At 38.5% G+C, this 20,337-nt stretch overlaps 1 protein-coding gene across 2 annotated transcripts in view; it reads left to right on the forward strand.

Moving 5' to 3' along the window:
• ITGA2 (integrin subunit alpha 2) overlaps positions 1-20,337 on the forward strand; it is an 88,427-nt gene that overhangs the window by 20,564 nt on the left and 47,526 nt on the right. For both annotated transcript variants that reach the window (XM_004422801.3, XM_087443266.1), the window contains exons 2-4: positions 2,511-2,631; positions 16,643-16,752; positions 19,195-19,286. In XM_004422801.3, coding sequence (XP_004422858.2) covers positions 2,511-2,631; positions 16,643-16,752; positions 19,195-19,286 — 323 coding nt within the window. The remainder of the gene's footprint in view (positions 1-2,510; positions 2,632-16,642; positions 16,753-19,194; positions 19,287-20,337) is intronic.

A 20,337-nucleotide genomic window follows, 5' to 3' on the forward strand; every position in this document is an offset into this window, starting at 1 on the left:
TTATTGAAAAACATATATTAATTGAAAATTCATTTCATTCAACAAGTATTATCCTAGGGGCTGAGAAAATAAGAATGAATAAAAGAAACAAGGTCTGAGCTCTCAAGGAGCTTTGATTTTAGTAGACAGAGACAGACACCAAACCATGCAGATACATAAGATAATTTCAGATAATAAGTGCTGTGATAGTGGTGTAGTGATGGAATGGTGTGGGCTGCTAGATAGGGGAGTCAGGGGAGGTCTCCATGAGGAGAGCTGAGACCCATTTGAGCAAAGACCTAAATGATGAGTAGGTGCCAAGACATAAATGTCGAGTTGGGAAGAATGTTGTAGGCAGTGGGTCGAGCAGCTGCAAAGGCCATAAGCAGAATGAGTTGCATGTGTTCAAAGGACAGAAGGAAAGCCACTGTGGCTGGACCACAGTAAGCAAGGAGGGAGGTGGAAAGTAAAGTCACCAGATACACAAATGCCAGATCATGGAGGATCTTTGAAACTATGGTAAGGAAATCGGATTTTGTTCTCAGTGTAATGGCAAGACATTGGGGTATTTTAAGCAGAGAGATGAAATGATCTGATTTACATTTTTTGACAATATTTTCTATATGTGTGTATATACATGTACATATCTGTATATATACATATAAGTGTATATTTACACATATATATGCACATATATAATAAAATTTAACTGTTAGATGATAAAATGAGCTCCAGTTTCCTTATTTCTGAATTGGTAATATATACAAAATAAAATTTAACTGCTAGATGATAAAATGAACTCCATCATGATTTCATGTCATTACATGATCTGCTGAGGTCTAACTAATAGGGTAAAAAATGATGTCATTATATATAGAGTCATATGAGGTCTTTCCAGCATTAGCTATTTTAAAAGTGGGAGCAGTTTGGCATCAACTCCCCAGGCTTTTACTAGTATGTTAGATAATTGGTAACATATTTAAATAGCATTTATTGAGCTCTGCACAATGGGGTGAAGTTTAACTGTTGATTGGAAGCACCAGTATTCTGAATGTCCTGGTTCTCAGGTTAATTTGCTGTTATTTCCTTTTGCATTTTATTTCCTCAAAAATAAAAAGGAGCGGTGATGCATATGAAAAATAGACATTAAGGAGAAAATTGCAAATGTAGCTTTTGCTACAGAGAATTTCAAAATTATTATTGTCCTTCTCTTCCTGGCAGCACATATTTCTAAGAAATAATAAGCTGAGCTCTCTCGAGTGAACAAATCCGCAGCACAATGATTTTGGCACATAGAGAGGCGTGTTAACTACTTGAAGTCCCCCAAGCTTCTTCATTGGCTTCATTATTCCTTTGGAGCTCTCTGCAGAATCTGCTCCCAGAAGTACGCAGGCACAATGGAATAGCAAGCCCTTTTCTTCCATCCTTTCGGTGCCCGAAACAATAGACTTATGAAATACTGTGCACTTTCACTGCTGCCCAGAAAGTGGGATATCCTTTGTGCAAACACATATTAATGGAACTTTGATGTCGGTTTTTAAAAGTCCACTCTGCCTTCTGTGTCTGCAAAAATAAATACTGATCTTAAACAGCGTGAAGCATATTCCCATCTCCACAGAGAGCGTTAATATCCACACAGCCTTCTTTCTCTAGAATGAAGGATGGCCAGCATTAATGCTATCAGTGTCGGAGAGGGAGACTTCATCAACCTAACTCTTTCCCCTCGCTCCCTTTCCAGCAGAAACAAGGCTTTTCAAAAAAGTCTGTCAGGGCTTTATCCTATCAAGGTCTTTGTTGTTTTTGAAAATAATTATCATTTCTTGAGCATTCAGAAATGATAAAAAAAAGCACTTTTGACAGTTCCTATGGGAAAAAGGATATGACATCTCCCCCTACATTTTCAACCTCAAAAATGATCCCTTCTGTAAGAAAGTGATGCAATTTTCAAGGAGCTGTGAATTTTCTACCTCCTTTGATGTAGTCAGCAGTGCTTTTTCAACAGACGTTTCATATAGAGTCCATTCAAGATCTTCAGGGGATTTAGAAGAAATAGAAGATAGCCTTCAGACCCTGCCCTTGGGTGGCTTAGAGTCTTGCTGTGTTAGAAAGGACAAATAGAACTAAAGTTACTTAAGAAGCCCTAGGGGTAATAGGTGGTTATAGAGTTCACGCTCTTGAGTGAGACAGCCATGTGCTCAAATCCTGACTTTACCCTTATCACTTCCCACCAGTGAGATACACATTTCCGGAAACCTCAGAAATCTCTGCAAAACAAATATAATAATAGCAACCATCTCCTAGGGTTGCTGTGAGGATGAAGAGGTAATAACTCATGCATATAGAGTTCTTAGCATGGTGTCAGGGCCCCAAATAAGTACTTAAAAAGCAGTAGCTATTATTTCTTGGTAAACACTAATAAAGAGAATAATTATTATGTCAAACAAGTTTTTTTAAGTGGCCTTTGAGAATTATATTACAAATTTATATTCACAAATTGTAAATATGAACTATGTTTTCATTTTTCTTCATAGGCATTTTAAATTGTTGTATGGCATACAATGTTGGTCTCCCGGAAGCAAAGATATTTTCCGGTCCTTCACGTGAACAGTTTGGCTATGCAGTGCAGCAGTTTATAAATCCAAAAGGCAACTGGTAAGAATAGTCTCTTCTTTATGATTTGAATAAAAATACTAAATAGATTTAATATTTGATTCCAATTGCTTGTTTGAATTGGTGCACGAATATATTATGAATGGGTAGCCCTCAAACATCCTTAAATGAAGGATCTTTCCTTGCGAGTTGATAACTCTCAGGTTGATAATTAATCGGATGGTGTAAACCTGGATAGAAAATTTTCTCTAAATATTCCACAGTGAATTCATAATACCAGTTTTGACCATTTAATAGACAGATAGATAGATACACACATACATAAATGCATAGAAACATACATAGATTTGTCTTCATTTCTTATTCTGTAAACTGGTACCCACTGAGCTTTGTAAATGTTCATCTAGCTAATGCTGCCTTCGGGCCATTTCTAGACGGTAGAATTTTTCCCTAAATTTTCTGCTTCAGCAAGGCTTTGTCTACTGGCTTCATTCTAAGTCAGCCTTACCTTCTCCATTTGGTAAAGAGTCCTCACAAGCATCCATGCAAAATTTACAAAGGTACCTTTCTCTAGTGCATTTAGCATCTTTTATTTTTGCCCCAAAGGGCCCTCGGTTTTTTAATGCTATGTAATGGTTACTTTTATATACCACTACCTTCATGGGTATGGAAATATATACCCCCATTGCTGGTTTAAGTTTCCCATAATAATAATAAAAATCAACTCAGGGGAAATCAGATGATTCTGAAAGTCGTCTTTAGGCAAGAGCTGTAGCTCCTCTTCTGCCAGAGTTGATGCCGCTGTTGCACAGGAGTCCTGCCACTGGAACCTTATCTCCCTGTTGGAGCAGAAGGCTCCAGACTCACCCTGGAGCTTCAGATCCTAGATCCTCTAGAGCTCTTCCCAATGATTAAATGGGCTGTTGTTGGCTTATCAAATAAGAGCTATAATTTATTACCTTTTCTCTGTGTGAACTTATGTTTGAGGTTCTAAAAAATTAAGTTGAAAGAAACATTAGAATCCAAATTATTCACATTTTGGAGCATGCCTGTCTGTGTGATAGAGAAACAAAATGAAATTCTCACTTGAGAGGGCAGTGTGTCTCAGAAGGCATCTTGGAGGAGGTGAATCATGAGGTGGGTCTTAAGGAGTGGAGATGAATAGGCTGGAGAAGAATATTAACTAATGTGAGGAGACTTGGAAAGCAGTGTATGTTGCAGAGAGTTTGTCAGTCACTCGGAAAGATAAGAACAGGATAAGAACTGGTTGGAAACCCAAAGAGTAGCAAGTACTGTCATTATTTGGGATATGAGAAAGAGTGCATCGCCCACAATTATCTAATTAAGCTTTGATAACCATAAACCATGGTAAGGTCACAGTTTGACCTTGGAATCTAGCAGATAAAGTTGCTTAGGACCCACAATTCTACATATCCAGCCTTGATTCTTTCCTGAACTGTAGACACCCATATCGAACATCTCCACTTTAATGCCTAATAGACGTATCAAACTTAACTGAGACAAAACAAACATCTGAATTTCTGTACTAGCTGATGAGGCCAAAAATCCTTGACTCCTCTCTTTCTCTCACCCTCACCCCATCTCATCCATTAGCTAGTCCTGTTGACTCTACCACGAAAATACCTATGCTAATGGGCCATTTCTCATCATCTTTCTTGCTGTCCCCTGATCGAAGCCCATACTGGCCATTGCAGGTACTGCTGTGACAGGTCTCAACCCATCTCCTGCCCCCTTCTTACCCTTCTTTACTCTCCTCACTGCAGCCAGTATGAACTTTTTACAACATGATTCAAGTAATATCACTCCTTCGATTAAAACTCTCTGTGGCTTTCCACTGCAATTAGAATAAATTAAAATTGCTTAAGGGATCTTCCATGGTCTGGTCTCAGTCTGTCTCCCCTATCTCAGATTTTATCCCTTCACCCTTATTCACTATGCTCCATGAATTCTGTCTTTTGTCTGCCTCTCGAACACACCAAACTCATTCCTGTTTCAAAGCTTCTTCTGCACATGGTTTTCTCCTGGAAGGAACCATCTTTCCAAGATCTTCTATTGGCTGGGTGATTCTCTTCTTTCAGTCTCAGGTCAAATGTCTCCTCCTCATAGAGACCTTTAGGACAAGCCCATCTAAATTAGCACTTCACCACAACTCTTGGTTGCTCTAGCCGTCTATGCTGATTTATTTTCTGTATAGCAGTTATTACTATCTGAAATGATCTGTATTTGTTTATAGGTTCATTATCTGTCTTCGGCCCGTCTCTGAGTATAGGGACATCGTTTTGTTCACTGGTGTGTCCTCAGAACCCAGAGTGGTATATAGAATTGAGTAGGGGATCAATAATTATTTGTTGAATGACTGAATGAAAGTCCTTTCCAAATGATTCACCTGAGGTACTCTACAAAGTGAACTATAGTAGATTCACTTAAGTATGAGCTGAACAAGACGCACTCTGATGGTCTACTTCATAAGCATGGCCTTGCTGAGGACAATCAGGGATTAAGTTTGAGGTTATTCTTTTTAAGTAACAATTTTTCTGGGTTGGGATAAATCTAAGAGAAAGAGCCACCATTAGTAATAGAAACTATTAGAGATGATGAGCCTATCGAGGATTGTAAGGCAACTTAACCACTGGCCACACTGCAGGTTGGAAGTTGAAGAAGAGAAAAAGGGACAAAAAGTTGACAAGAACCTAGCAGGCAAAGTCCTGGGAAGGTGACAGGCAACATTACTCGTTTCTCTCTCCAGGATTCTCTCTAAGCACACAAAACATTAAGACAAGTGTATTAGCAGTTTATGGTGAGATTCTAGTACTGATAGGGTTAAGTCAAGACCAGGGACATCAGACATTTCTAAATCCTGCCTGGGCCTTCTCATGACATTCCTGAAAGATATATAAACACAGGACAATGGCTATTGGGAAACAAGGCACCACTCTATTAATGACTGGGCTAGTGCTTTTAACTCCAGTGTAGAGCTTCCTGGTAAAATGTGGTATTAGGCTTATCAAGGCCTTACTTACTTCAATTCCATATATAGCTACCAGCTGGTATGAGCATACCCTACCACACAAGAAGAAAAGAAGGGAGGGCTGGAGGGCTAACCTTACCTGGGGGGCTAACCCTGTGGAGGCATGAAGCAGGAAGGAAAGAGAACAAAAGCTGGCCTGGCATGACAGTCTGCGTCCTTTCACTGATCTGGTCTCGTAAAGCAAAGAAGCAGAAGAGGCCACGTCATGGATGTGATCTTCTAATCTACCACAGGCTGGACACTATGGGAGGTGCAGAAACTACAAAGCATAGACCTTGACTTTAAGGAGTGTGGAGTAGAATCAATGAGGAAGATATTTATGCAGAGTAGGCAGCCATGAATAATGCCAGAGACATAAGTGAACCCCTTGTAGTTAATAGTGTATGTTCTTTTAGTGTCACTAGCTATATTAACTTGCTATTAGGAGCTCATTTTCTCTTCCCTAGGCCTGGGACACTAGAGGGACCAGGTCCCCTCCTGACCTCTCTCATTAGCCTGGCCTTGCCAAGGTGCCTTGCCACAGAGGGCAGGGCTGTGCAGGGTCCAGGTGAATGGGTTTTCCCACTCCAGTGCTGGAATGGGCCACAGTTAGGACAAGCAGCCGTCACCACTCTCAGGTTCAAGGAAAATAATATGAAACTTGGAATCCAAGATTGCCTATTTGTTTTGACAGTTGGCACTGTGCCCTTCTCCACTCCTAATTTATGACAATTGCACAGACATTATGGAAGTAGCAGATGTGGGAAGGACTGTTTAAATATTAACTTTCCTTCTAATACTAATCAAGTTAACTTTGGGCACAGAAAGTGGTATTACTGTGAATGCCCTTAATAAACTGTGAGTCTCTTTCCCTTAGGCATTATATATATATATATATATATATATATATATATATAATACACACACACACACGCACGCACGCACGCACGCACATCCCTTTCTCTTTACTCCCTTACTGCTTGTTCTGAAGCTGCCTTTTGGTAATTTTTTCCTCTGCTTACTTTGACTTTCTTTACAATCTGTCTTGTTGAGCCTGACTCCATCTCTCAGCCCTTTCCTTCCTTCTGACAACTCACTTAAGGCTCTAGACTGAGTTTTCTTAAATCACACTCCACTATTTTTAAAGTACAACTTTAGCTATTCCATATGTCCTATGTTTCTAAGAATTTATAGGCATATTTTACACTGGGATCTATAAGGTTTTAACAAAATAATCTTGGTTCTTTTGCTAGTGTTATTTATTACGCTTCTATTATACTGTGGACTTTTACCCTAGAAATAGTGGTGATATGGCTGCTTTGAGAATTCTTGAATCTTTTTAACAGTCTCAGATGAGCTGGATAATTTTAAAAGCAAGATTACCTCCCACACAGAGCACCGGAGCGCCCCTCTGTCTGTAAGTAAAGTTGTGGTCTGTTCTCCCTTCAGTGTAGGCAGAGGATCATCTCGCCCCAGAGCCCTCATTTTACACACAGGATGTTCAAATGTAGATGATGCAATCCTTATCACAAACAATTATACAAAGGATTGAGATATATTTAAAATCCTTTCCTGGAAGCTCGTGGTGATATGCACTGTTTCTGTTTGTCTAATCTGAAGGCTTTTTCCAAGAACAATCTGAGCTCATTATATGACTCAAAAACCTTAGAACACTGCAATCATTTGTGTGACGAGGACTGTCTGGGAATTGGGGTATTTCCAGTGGTAGAAATGCATTTTCTTGTTCCATCAAGGACTAGAGCATGCTTGTTCCTTAAGAAAAGAGGAGAATTATAATCAACCTGTGTCATGGCCAACAAAAATTTCCATCTATATATGAGCTTATATTATAGTTTTAACTATTTAATTAAGAAAAATTGTAATAAAGCTCTATGTGTGTTATAACAGATTGTCTTACACAGATATGTCTGCAAGAGAATTTTAAATAAAAAATAAAGAAGAAACATTCCATTCTGTAACAGACATCAAAGATTATGTCAATGGCCAGCCCTGTGGCATAGTGGTTAAGTTCGGTGTGCTCTGCTTTGGCAGCCCGAGTTCACAGGTTCGGATCCCAGGCGCGGACTTACACCACTCGTCAGCCATGCTGTGGCATTGACCCACATACAAATTAGGGGAAGACTGGCATAGATGTTAGCTCAGGGCTAATCATCCTCAAGCAAAAAAAGAGGAAGATTGGCAACAGATGTTAGCTCAGGGTGAATCTTCTTCCCACACACACATACACACACAAAGATTACGTCATATAGTACATTGGTAATAACAAGACCTAGTCTTCATTGAATACTCCTTCTTTTCCAAACACTTAGTACTCATAATGACTCTAAGAGCTTTGTAAAATTATTCCCCCTTTTACAAATGAAGGGACTGAGACTTAGAAAGGTTATGTAGTTTGCCTAAGATTACAGAGCTAATAAGTAATAAACACAGGGTAGATTAACACAAAACCGAGACAAGATGTTCCAAATATACATATGTTTATAAGTATCCAAGGAGGAGAGTAGCAGAATGTAACTGGCATTTATAAAAAATATTTAAATATAATTTTCTTGTATGTAAACTTTATAAAGTAAGGTAAACTTCATTCAGTATTTTGAATTAAAAGTTGTGTTATGTAAAAGTGTTGCCTGGGCAGGGATAACAGTTAGCATCTGTCTTTTCATTGTTTCATGGACAGGGACTTGTCATATAAGTCAAGAGCCAGAGCACAAGGGTTTAACCCTCAGCTTCCCCACCACTAGCGGGGTGACTTTGGGAAAGTCACACCACCTCTCTGGAGCACAAAGAGTCCCATCTCTACCAAGCTAGAATATTCTGAGCACCTCGTGAGAGAATAAGAGTAAAGCACTTCAAAAACTCAACCACTGTGTCTATGTGAGGTACTCTCATGAGCACTGTGTAAGAATATATAGGGAGAAAATCAGGATTCTTCATCACTAGTTCCTCCCTATTTCTCTCCACCGCCTGCTCCTTAACCATTTCTCATCTGTCGTGGATTAGCTTCCATGCAGATTGGAGTAGCTTCTGTCCATTTCTTCCTCTTCTTGGCCAAGAAGGATATTCTGATCCCTTTTCCAAAATAATCCTACCTTTGTCTTTCCTTATGGCCTTTAAATATTAGCCAATATTGTCCTTTATGTCTCTTTCTGAAGATAAAATTTTCTTGCCATTAGGTTGTCCTGGCAGTGCCACTTAACATATTTACTTCATTTATTCATAGGGTTTGCTTTTATTTTTAAATCCATGACATACATATTCCTTTGTTCCTTCCATTACATTTTAGCTATTTTCACTAACTTATAACTTAGTCCAATTTTTGATTCTGTGAAGGCATTAGAAGTCTGTCTGTAAGATAGTCTTGCACTTTTTTTTTTTTTGAGGAAGATTGGCCCTGTGCTAACATCTGTTGCCAATCTTCCTCTTTTTCTTTTTTTTCTCCCCAAAGCCCCAGTACATAGCTGTGTTTCATAGTTGTAGAATTGTAGGTCTTCTATGTGGGACGCTGCCTCAGCACTGCTTATTGAGTGGTGAGTATGTCCTCGTCCAGGATCCGAACCAGCGAACCCTGCGCCGCCGACGCGGAAGGCATGAACTTAACCTCGATGCCACCGGGCTGGCCCCATAGTCTCGCAGTTTTAAATTTGAAAAACTTGTTAATATTTTTATAAATTATTATTATGCTATTCCCATATAATTAAACCACTGCTCGACATGACTAATAGAGGTGTGCAAAGTGGCACGTCTTCTGTCAACAATGACTTTGCCTTGGCCAGCAGTAGGGGCAGGATAAATAGGGAACCAAGTATCTTTGAGGACCCCACAGACCATCCTAGTGTTGATTCATCTACATTTGTCACCCCAGAGTTGTTATTTTTCTTCCACTAAGTTCAAGTAATCTTTATGGCTAATTCTTGTAATGGCTTGTGTTATTTATCATAAATAAAAATCTGTAGTAGAAAGGACACTTTAAATATCCCTTGCTCTCACTTGCTTCTCCCTTCCCCTGCTCTGGACACAAATCTGTGTATACCTACAAACACACAAACACACATACCCATCTTTTGTGACTTGCCTGTGGGATAGATCTGCTGCTCCAGAATGTCTGGAGACCTTCAATGATCTGTGAAAACCCTCCATGCCTCACCAGCTAGTCTTAAAATTTTAAGCTTTCCTTTATGTTAACATCTGAATGTCTGTTTCTGGAATAAAGTTCATTTACAAAAGGTGAATAAGGCTTAGACACGCACACCTTCCTGGTGACCGGTTGTTGTCTGAAACTTTTCCATCCATCCAACTCCATCTGAAGAGGGCTTTAGGGAATGCTAAGTAGCACAGGTGGAACCTGTTTGTTAATTTGTTTATGACCCATATGATGGGAAAACAATAAGGACTTCTCCTCTAGAAGAGTTCTAAGCAAACTTAATATGATAGGAAGAATTGGGGATTTGGAATGAAAGGACATCAGTGCAGATCTAGGCTTTGTGGCCAATTAGACACTTAGACTCAGTACCTTTATATGAAAATAGGAATAGTTATAACCCTTGACTTCACAGGCTATTTATAAGGATCAAAGGAGATAATGCACATAGAAACTGTTTTATAAACTGTAAAGCAGTTTACAAATGTTGCTTTTCCAGTTTTTATCATTGATAAAACAACCGTCTGCCAAGCATCTCGTTGAAAACTATTATCTCATGGGCTTTGATTTATAAAAATGTGGTAGTCTTAAAATCATTCCTTCCCTCCCTGCCAGGGCCTGAGAATGTGGAATTTATAGCATCACGAGGCTTTAAATGGAATATTTCAGCTTTTGTTTTTAACTTCGAGAAACTGCATGTTGGATGAGTCAACATTATGGAATCAGTTTTTATTGATTCATTTGCTTCCAGTGCAAAAGCTAATTTCCAGGGTTTTTATGAGACAGAACAATAGGCTTAAGATGTTTTACAAATAACTTGGTTGGTGGACTCCACATCAGGGAACTGAAAGACCTTGAGGGTATAGCCTGCCATCCCACTATTTGAGGAAGCGATCTGGCAGCCAAAGGAGTCTGAGGCAGCATAATGAGGCTTAGATACTAAAACTGCCTTTCAACATATGCCAGAGAGTTTAACTATTAAATTTATAATAGCAATGTTTCTCAACCAAGAGCTAAAAATGAACTCTCTTTACCTGTCTTCCTCCTTCCTAGAGACCCACAGTCTCCACGGGTGACTTCTTTCCATCATAAACTCCTTTTACATTACAAGCAGGAAGCAGGTAGCCATATAGAACTCACTGGACCTCTCATGTTGTCAATGGCCTGGAATTAAACAATATAAGGAACAGTATTTACATTTATATACAGTAGGCTTTGAAATTTCTCACATTAATGTGGGTATTGTATACAATAGCTTCTAATTTCAAGTAAAATATCTCCCTGGATGTCTGATACACAACTCAAACTTAAAATACCTCGTGCTGATCTCCTGAGCTCCCTTATCTCAAAATCTTGCTCTACTGATAGTATCCCCCTATCTGATCGTGGCCACTCTGGATCCTTTTAGTTTCTCAGTGAAAAACGTTGGCGATGTCCTTGACTATTCTTTTTTTTTGTATTCAAAAGCTAACTTCTCAAGAAATCCTGCAGGCCCTACCTGCAAAATATATCTAAAATAAGACCACTTCTCACCACCTTCCTTCCACCAGCCCTTTTGGGGCCCTCCATCACCTCTGGCCTGGACTATTGCAGTTGCCTTCTAAATACTTCACCTCCTTCACCTTTGCCTCACTTGATACAATCATTTTCAACAGAGCAGCCTTCACAATCCTTCTAAAATATGTCAGATCACATCACTACTCTACTGAAAACCCTCCAATGGCTTTCTCATTTCACTCAAAGGAAAGTCAAGTCCTCACAATGCCATGCAAGTCTCTATGTGATCTGGCTCCGTTACCAATCTGATGTCATCTCCTACCACTTCCCACTCATGAGCTCTGGGCCAGCCAAAGGCCTCGTGCACTTGCTGTTCCCATTGCCTGGACTACTTTTCCACCAGAGTCCTATGGTTTACTTCTTCACCTCCTTCAAGTCTTTGCTTAAATGTCACCTTCTCTGTGAGGCCTTCTCTGACCATTCTAATAAAGATTTCGATACCCTCTACCCACACTCCTAACTCTATCCTGCTCATTTTTCCCACAAAGCACTGCTCATCATCACCATACGTTTTACTTACTTATTAAATGTATTGTCTATCTTTTCCCCCTAGAATATAAGTTTCATGAGGCCAGAACTTTTTGACTGACTTATTCATGGATGTATCCTCAGTGCCTAGAATCGAGTCTGGCACATAGTTGGTCTGGCCACCACGTACTGCCTCACAGGACACACCATTTGTATGGGAATGCTACCCTCCTCGAGTTGTGCAACCTATCAGCCCCATGGGATCTCAATAAACATTTGTTGAATCAAATCAACATGTTTTGCCATAGTATTTTAAGTATACGTCTGTCAACAATCTCTTGAAAAATCTCTGGTATTGAAGGAACACTTGGAGAGTTTAGAGACTCATAGACCAAAGGAAGATATTTATAACAGCCCCTGGATTGTGGGTTTAAAACTACCTACACCACCATAAATACTGTTTACTAACTAAACAAAGTATTTTGAATTCCACTGGAGGTGGGCAAATTGGCTATGTTTTGGAACTCTACATAATCACTATTTTCCCACAAGATAATTGAACAGTAAGTGTTATTTTAAGTAGTCTTGGAAGAATTCCCAGTTTCACTGTAGGAAAAGAGAAGTTTGTGTCCTGGGATTTTGTTTTGTTTTGAGAATAAGCACACACGCCTGTTCATGCAGCTCTTTTGTCTGATTGTGACTAAGTTAAATCCATTCCTTCAAAGAGGCTTTGCCATCCTTCGGCAGGTTTACCCACTAACTTATCCTCTTTCCCACCTTTGTAACATGCTCTCCTGGCATGTTTCTTCCTGCTACAGCTGATTACGTAAAATTTTACAGATAAATATATCAGCCTCCCTCATCTTCCTGTCTGATTAATTTAAGAATTTCACAATTCCCTCGGAGTAGCCATTGGTGATGTCATAGGCTTTCCTTATGAGAATGAGTTGTCAGGAACCAGGATTTCACCCAGGCCTCGGGGTGCAAGTGAGGAGGAGAGTCTACTGGAAACGTTGCCAATAAATGAGGTGGGCAGTGGTTTTTGAAACACTGTCTGTAGTCACTAGCATGATCTGTAGGCTACTTACTAACGTGGTTCACGATGTTTAAAGAATGAGTCATATATGATAAGGACACCTTTGTTGTTCTTCAGCAGTCACCAGAAAGGTCTGGCTTCGCCCAGTTTTCTATTGCTTTGTGTTAAGAGTTTAATATGGCATAATACTGCCAGAGATTTATATGTATTCTTTGAGAGAATTTCAAGTTCTTTCGCATCCTTCTTAAGGGGCACACAACTGTGCAGATACTTGCTTTCTCTTCTTCCTGTCTGATTAATGTAGGAGGGCCGTAACTCTCACAGTGGTGCTGGAGGTGTCGTAAGCCCTCCAGAGCCGCGAGATTATCAAATCCTGAAATCTTTGAAGAGGTGGGAGGAGGTGAGGGGGAGACTGTCCAGGGAACGCTTAGTCAACAGAAAACACCAAGTAGCCTTTTGAGCTACTGTTTTCATTGAGAAAACGGGTAGCTAGTGGTGCAGCTTTACTTCTGGAGGCTCTGAGGAAAAAAATGGTTAAATTTTAGATGAGAATCACTTAACTTTAGTTCCTCAGTGTGTTTCTCTTGGGCTCTGGTGAGGATGGAGGGGAATGTGCACCACAGCCGTCCCCCAATGACCACATTTGGTACTATCTGAACATACACTGTTCTTCCCAGCGTTGTACACAGTACAGCCTGGGCCCCGCAGTGGGGATGTGTTCTTACAGGGTGACCTTGGCTGGTGTCCCTCCCCTGTGCAGCCTCCTTATAAACCACACAGCCACACTCCCCATCACTGTAGGTGTGACCTGGCCCTCAGTTTCCAGTTTCTACTCCTTGATGATTCGGGAACCCAAGCCACCTGTTCAGATAGTTTTCCCAGTCTGGGCCCTCTTTCAGCAAAGAGGAGGAAGGACAGACTAAGGATTAAAGGCTTGGCCTTCAGAATCAGTTACACTTGGCTCTCACTAGGCGTGTGAACGTGAGTAAATTGCTCATCTCTCTGTGTCTCAGTGGTTCCATCTGTAAAAAGGAGATAAAATAATCACACACTTGTTTTGCGTATTAGATAACGTTTGGAAAGCCTCACACACAGTACCAGCTGTTGTAAGGTTTGCTGTAGTTAATATCAGTTCCCAGCATGCCGAGGGGCAGAGCCACACTTCCTATTATAGTTTCTTGCTATAAGGTGCTATTTTGTTCCCTACAGGATCCACAGTCAGCTTTGGCTTAAAAAAACACAAGTTTGTGCAGAGTAGATATGTGGAGACTGAATCAGGAACAGCTGACGGAACAGTGATAGTATAATACTTTCCTCTCAACTTGGTTGAGTTTTTTCACCTCTTTTTTTTTTTTTTACTTTAACTAGGACAAAAAGAAATGCTTCTCTATAAGAACAGAAATAAAAATTGTCTACTTAACGTTTCCTCAACCAAAAGAGTTCTTTTAAATAATAAAGTAGAATCATCCATTCATTTGTTTTTTCATTTATTCGTACAACAAGTAGTTAGTCAGTGCTGGGGGCACACTGCCTACCCCCATGGACGTTTCCTCTCCAGTGGGGGATTTAGTCAGTAGGCAGGCAGTTAGAGAGTAATGGGATAAAAGTGCCAGGGAAAGGTCAGAGGCTATGGAAGTACTCAGGAAAGCCACCTTGCCCAGATTTGGAAGAGCCAGGGGACTTCCCGGAGGAAGTGGGCTTAATGGGAGTCTAACTAATGAGTAGAACTTTGCCAGGAAGGGAACAGTATGTGTGAAAGTCTAGAAGCGAGAGACACTCTGATTTGGTGGAGGAACTGAGTTTATTATGACTGAAATATAGAGTTTTAGGAAGGTGCATGAAAAGAAACGGGGTTGGAAAGTAAGCAAGAGCCAGATTATCTCTTTACTTTTTTCTTATACTTTAAGAAGTGTCCTGCACACAAAAATCCAAGATAATGCTGTATAGTACCACTATGGAATGAAGACCAAGGACTCGTAAAGGTGGAGAAAATCCAGCAGCTGGAAGACAGTTTTCACCATCCAGAGTCTTCATATGTTTCCTAATTTCCTCTGAGTTGTCATGAATGTGAAGAACATCAGATATGCTCAAACATGCATTTCAAATTCTACTACTGACTCTCCCCCTCCATTAAAATGACTATTGGGACTTACTAATATCTGACACTTAGATTTCTATCTTTTTCAAAAACTTTAACGTATGTGCCTGGTATTATTATAATTCTGTCTAAAGGTAATATTTTAACAGGTAAATTATGCTAAATTATCTGCTCATAAGAAGACAGAAATCTTTCAACTCTACCCTTAATGAAAGTTAACTGAATTAAAGTATTCTAGAATGTTCTATAAAATATTAGTTTGAGACTAATAGTACAAGATGAATAAGGGGAGAAACTTATTACCATTAACTGTCTTTCAAAATAATCCATGTTTTTCCCTTTCCATGATTGTTCATGCTGTTCCCTCTGCTAAGAATACTGACTACCACCTTCGTCCTTCAATGTCCATTTTTGCTTCCTTTGACCATTTTAATGTTTATTCCAGAGGGAAACTTATTCATATCTTTTTGTTCACTTGTATTATTATTATTTTACTTGTCATGCATTTTAAACAGTTGTGCTAGATTTAGTAGACAGGAGTGTGCCTTAGTCTTGTTTTATGCACTGTAGCACTTAGCATGGGGCACGTGTTGTTTAATGGATAATGAAAAAATATTTATACAGAAGGCTATGAAACAAATTATACAGAATTCGTTTCACAGATAGATAATCTAATCCTTCCCAACTTTAACAAGAAAAAAACATTGAATCAAATATGCTTTCTTAGTAACTAGGTGCTGCTGAATAATTAACTTGCTGTAGTTTCTAGAGATCAGACTCTTACATAGAGTCTTTCTGTCCATTCTTCTCTGTCCAGAAGTGTCAGGTGAGTGGTTCTACAGGGAAATGCATAGTCTCCAGTTGGAGAAGCTCTGTAGGAAGTGAAACTAACCAAAGGGAGGATGTGAGCACCAGTCTCTGATCTCTACATCCTATAGTCTGGCTATAAACATGTTACACATAGGGAGAGCCCCAGTAGTATATTTGCAAAGGATCCCTGATATAGACAGTAAACACAAGCCACTTAGATAACCCATCTACTCCCTAAGTAAGTTAACATATGAAAACGTTCAGGGCACAGAAAGCGCTCAACAAATGTTAGTTTTTGCTTTTGGTTTTAATATTATTTCATTCTTTAGAGCTATACTGACCACTATGTGCCACTAGCCACATGCAGCTACAGAGCACTTGAAATGTTACTTGTCTTTATTGATATGTGCTCTAAGTATAAAATACACACTGAATTTCAATGACTTAATGTGGAAAAAAGAATGTCAAATAGCCCATTAATAATATTTATATTGATTGCATGCTAGTTTGGATATATTAAGTTAAATAAAATATATTATATAAGTTAATTTCACCTGGTGCTTTTTATTTTATTAATGCGGGTGCTAGAAAATTTTAAATTACGTATGTAATTTTACTCACATTGTGGCTTGCATTATATTTCTGTTGGACAGCACTACTTTAGAGAGGCCTCCCACGATGTTGTGGCAGGACAGCTGTATTGCAGACATTCAGCAAGGATCTTGATCAACAAAGAGGAAAGGAAAATGATCAAATTCTAGCTGAACAAATATGAACTGTTTACTTGTTAAAAATTGAAATTAAATGTATTTTTTTTCACTGTTTTGTGGTCAGTCTTATCTTTAAGAAACTATAGCTAACATTTTATGGCTAATGAAAAATAATTCCTATTTCTAGGTTACTGGTTGGTTCACCTTGGAGTGGCTTTCCTGAGAACCGAATGGGAGATGTGTATAAATGTCCTGTTGATCTATCTACTGCTACATGTGAAAAGCTGAATTTGCAAAGTAAGTGGTAATTAGCAATGTGATTTTTTACAAATGACAAAAATCTCAATTGTCATATACCTGAATGAAAAACAACAACAAAACCAACCATAGTTCTGTCTTAAGGAAATATAGACAGCTTATTTTTGCCTTTATTTCTTTAGTCGTATGGGGCCAAATTGTATCCAAATTTCCAACACAGTTTGAAGACATAATTTAATAAGATGCATGGGAAATGTTTTGCCTCCTGGAACATCTACTTTCCAGACTATTGGAGGGACCATCTACCCTCCAGAATTATTTTGCTGATTACTTACAGAAATCTGAGGCTATCCATGCCTCTCTCTCCTCAAAACAAACCATTAAGTATAGAAATGTCAGCACTAGGGCTGATTTTGGAGGTGCTGAGAACACTGTGTGTTTCTCATCATATCTAAATGATTTTATTCTAATAAAAACATTCACAATTTGGAATTATTTGTAATTGTTTGGCATTGCTGTTTTAATTATCCACATCTCAGATGCTTTCTGTTAATGCAAAAAGTTACTAAAGGTACAAAACTGGAAAGCTAAATGAATCATCTTTCCACACCTTCCTGATGCAAGTAAAAAGTTACTCAGTTTGATCATCATCACTTTTCAAAAAAAAACAAGCACTAAGAAGTCACAGAGTTCTGAAGAATTAAGGCATGAATTAGGAAAATACAGTGTTATGGAAATCAAAGGCAAAAAGATTCAAAAATAATGGTTAAGACTTAGAAACAGTGCAGGAGTGTTTCTTACACATCCCTGTATACCTAATTTCTAGCATAATTTCTGGCATATAGTAGGGGCTCAATAAGCATATTTTCAGTGAGGTAGAAGGAGTATCAGGGTGTCAAATGCTACAGAGGTTGAAGAGTGTGAGGACTGAGTAAAGATCATCAGCTTATTTGAGGAGGTTGTAGGTGATCTAGATCAGTGCTCCCAAAACATTTTGAACACTCACCAGATGTATATAATACATGTATATACATATGTAAAATTTCTAAAAATAATAAATATATATACATTAGGGTTGAGTGCTAGAAAATTTTATTATATAGTTCAAAAGTTTTATTATATCACCCCTAAAGTATCATATTCCCTCTAACATTTGAACATTCACCCCTAAAGTATACTTTTTTAAATTATATACATGTACTGACATATTATCTTTCAAAATAAAAATAAATTCAAAAGAATAAAAACATACACATAGAAGTTCTATTATTTTCCTTCTGTCTCAGGAAATCATATTTTGTAACTTTCTTGCCTAGAGTATAAATCCAGTATTATTGAGGGGAGAAAATAGATTACAGAGAATTTAGGTGCGGGTGAGTAGTGAGCAAGTACGGGGAGTGAAAGTAGACCTGCATTTCCAGAAGTTGAGTAGAGAAGGAGAACTGGGAAAATAGTTTCATGGAGTAGCAGAGTTAGGAGAAGATTTTTCTAATAAAAAGGAGATGATCCTGTTTGTAGGGAGAGTGGAAGGAGGTGATAAAAAGGGAGTGATTTTTCGTCAAGAATAGAGTTAACTGGGTGGAATTAACATCACTGGTACCTGGGAAAATAAGTCTTAGAAAGAATGCTCCCTTCTCTAAGACACAGGAAAGTGAACAAGTAGTTCTAAGAATGACCTTTGGGTAAGGATGAGAAAAGCTGAGACTACCCTTCGAGGGTGATTGTCTTCTCTGGAGTAGACAGGCTATTCACAGATATTGATGGGACTCTGGTTGAGTTTGGAGGCTTGAGAAGAAGGGGAAAGTTGTAAAATGGTCACCCTGAGAAACGGAGGATAAATGAAAGTAGCAAAGTTGGCTTGGCAGAGATTAAAGAACATGAGTAAATAATGATATTATTGAGGAGAACTGCAGTGTCCAATAGCTCAAGAATGGATACAGTGGATGATGCCCTAGTTCAGTGGGAGAGAGGAGGTTGGAGACATTTATTTATTATTTTACATGGCTAGTATCGTGATTTCCTTTTAAAATTTACCTGCTATTGTGTTGAGCCAGAATCTACCATATGGCATTTTGTGATAACACTTTAAGGATATTTTTACTGATTCAGAAAAAAGCATTAGATAGAGCCTTGGAAATAGCAGAGATGGCAAACTTGAGACCAAATGGTGTCCTCAGATGTGTCGTGTTTGACCGGCACTTTGATTTTTAAAAAAATTTAAATTTAAATGTCTATAATTTGTGCCCTCTGCAGACCCCACCCCGTAATATCTTACATTCTGCAGCCTTGCACATTTAAGTGAGCTGTCGGATCACTGAAGGTATCTCATTTTCCTACACTTGATCACATAATGTGAACACCTGGACATATAACACTAAATTCAATGCTACACATGAATATGAGTGTGTGTGTGTTTTTTAAACAACTTTAAATAAATAGTGAAGATTTAGTCACTTTTTAAAATCTTTTCCCCTTTGAAAGCCTCCACGAGCATTCCCAATGTCACCGAGATGAAAACCAACATGAGCCTTGGCTTGACGCTCACAAGGAACGTGGGAACTGGAGGATTTCTCGTGAGTATTTACCTTTCAAATCCTCATTCCCCTCAAGAAAGTATGAAGTCAGTGTCTTCTTATCATCCCTCCTATCAAATCTAATCTTGATGTTTAAATATTAGAGCATGCTTTTGGATAAATCATGCTATGTGGATATCCAACGTGAACTAACAATCTGTTGATGTGAATGCTTCTTAAGATACTCAGCAAGACCATCGCCACAGAATGATATGGAAAAGGGGAGCAAAAGAAACAGCGATTCTTTGCTCTTGGAAAGTGTGCTTAGTATTTGTTGATAACAGCTGAATTCCAGGTCTCATTTTTACTTCCTGTAGGAACATTCAAGAGAGGTATTACTGATTCAGAAAGTAGGCTTCAAAGCTAAAAAGTATTTTTGTTTTTAATCATTTCCTAAAACCATTGGCTAATCTGGTATTATTTAAGGTGTGGCTCAGTCTCTTATCTTATTTCGTGTTAACATTTACTCTCATTTAGTTTCTAGAATGCTGTGAAAAGACATCACAAATCAGTGAAATAGAATGCCATATTTAACTGGTGTTCTGGGAACAATTAATTGGTTAATAACTTGCATATCCAAATGCACTTTCAAGTGGATTAAAGAGTTAATGTAAAAAACTAGAAGAAAATGGAAATTTTCTGAAAGAGGGAAGAATTTCTGAGCTTAGAACTAACAAAAAATAATATAGGAAATAGTTGAAAATATTTGACTATACAAAAAATGAAAACCATCACACACCAAAAAAAAATTTTAAAGGCAAATAAAAACCCAATCTTATGCGACATTTCCGCCAGCTCATATAGGTGTATCATAGTTGTATTGCCCTGTTAAAATCATCTTAGAAAGCTTAATTTAACTTTACATTAGTTATCTATACCATTGGCATGCTAACTTAAAAGCCCACGTGTATAACTGGATTATTCCAAAAACATAATCGATTTTGAACAGTGTCATTCTACTTTTACTAATAGATATTAGTATTCAGACAGACTTTGGTACCACTAAGTAAATCAACTATTGCTTATAATGTGTGTTCCGTCAATGCATAAG

Source organism: Ceratotherium simum, chromosome 18 (genome assembly GCF_057802395.1).
Source record: "Ceratotherium simum simum isolate JZ-2026a chromosome 18, ASM5780239v1, whole genome shotgun sequence".
Classification (NCBI taxonomy): Eukaryota; Metazoa; Chordata; class Mammalia; order Perissodactyla; family Rhinocerotidae; genus Ceratotherium; species Ceratotherium simum.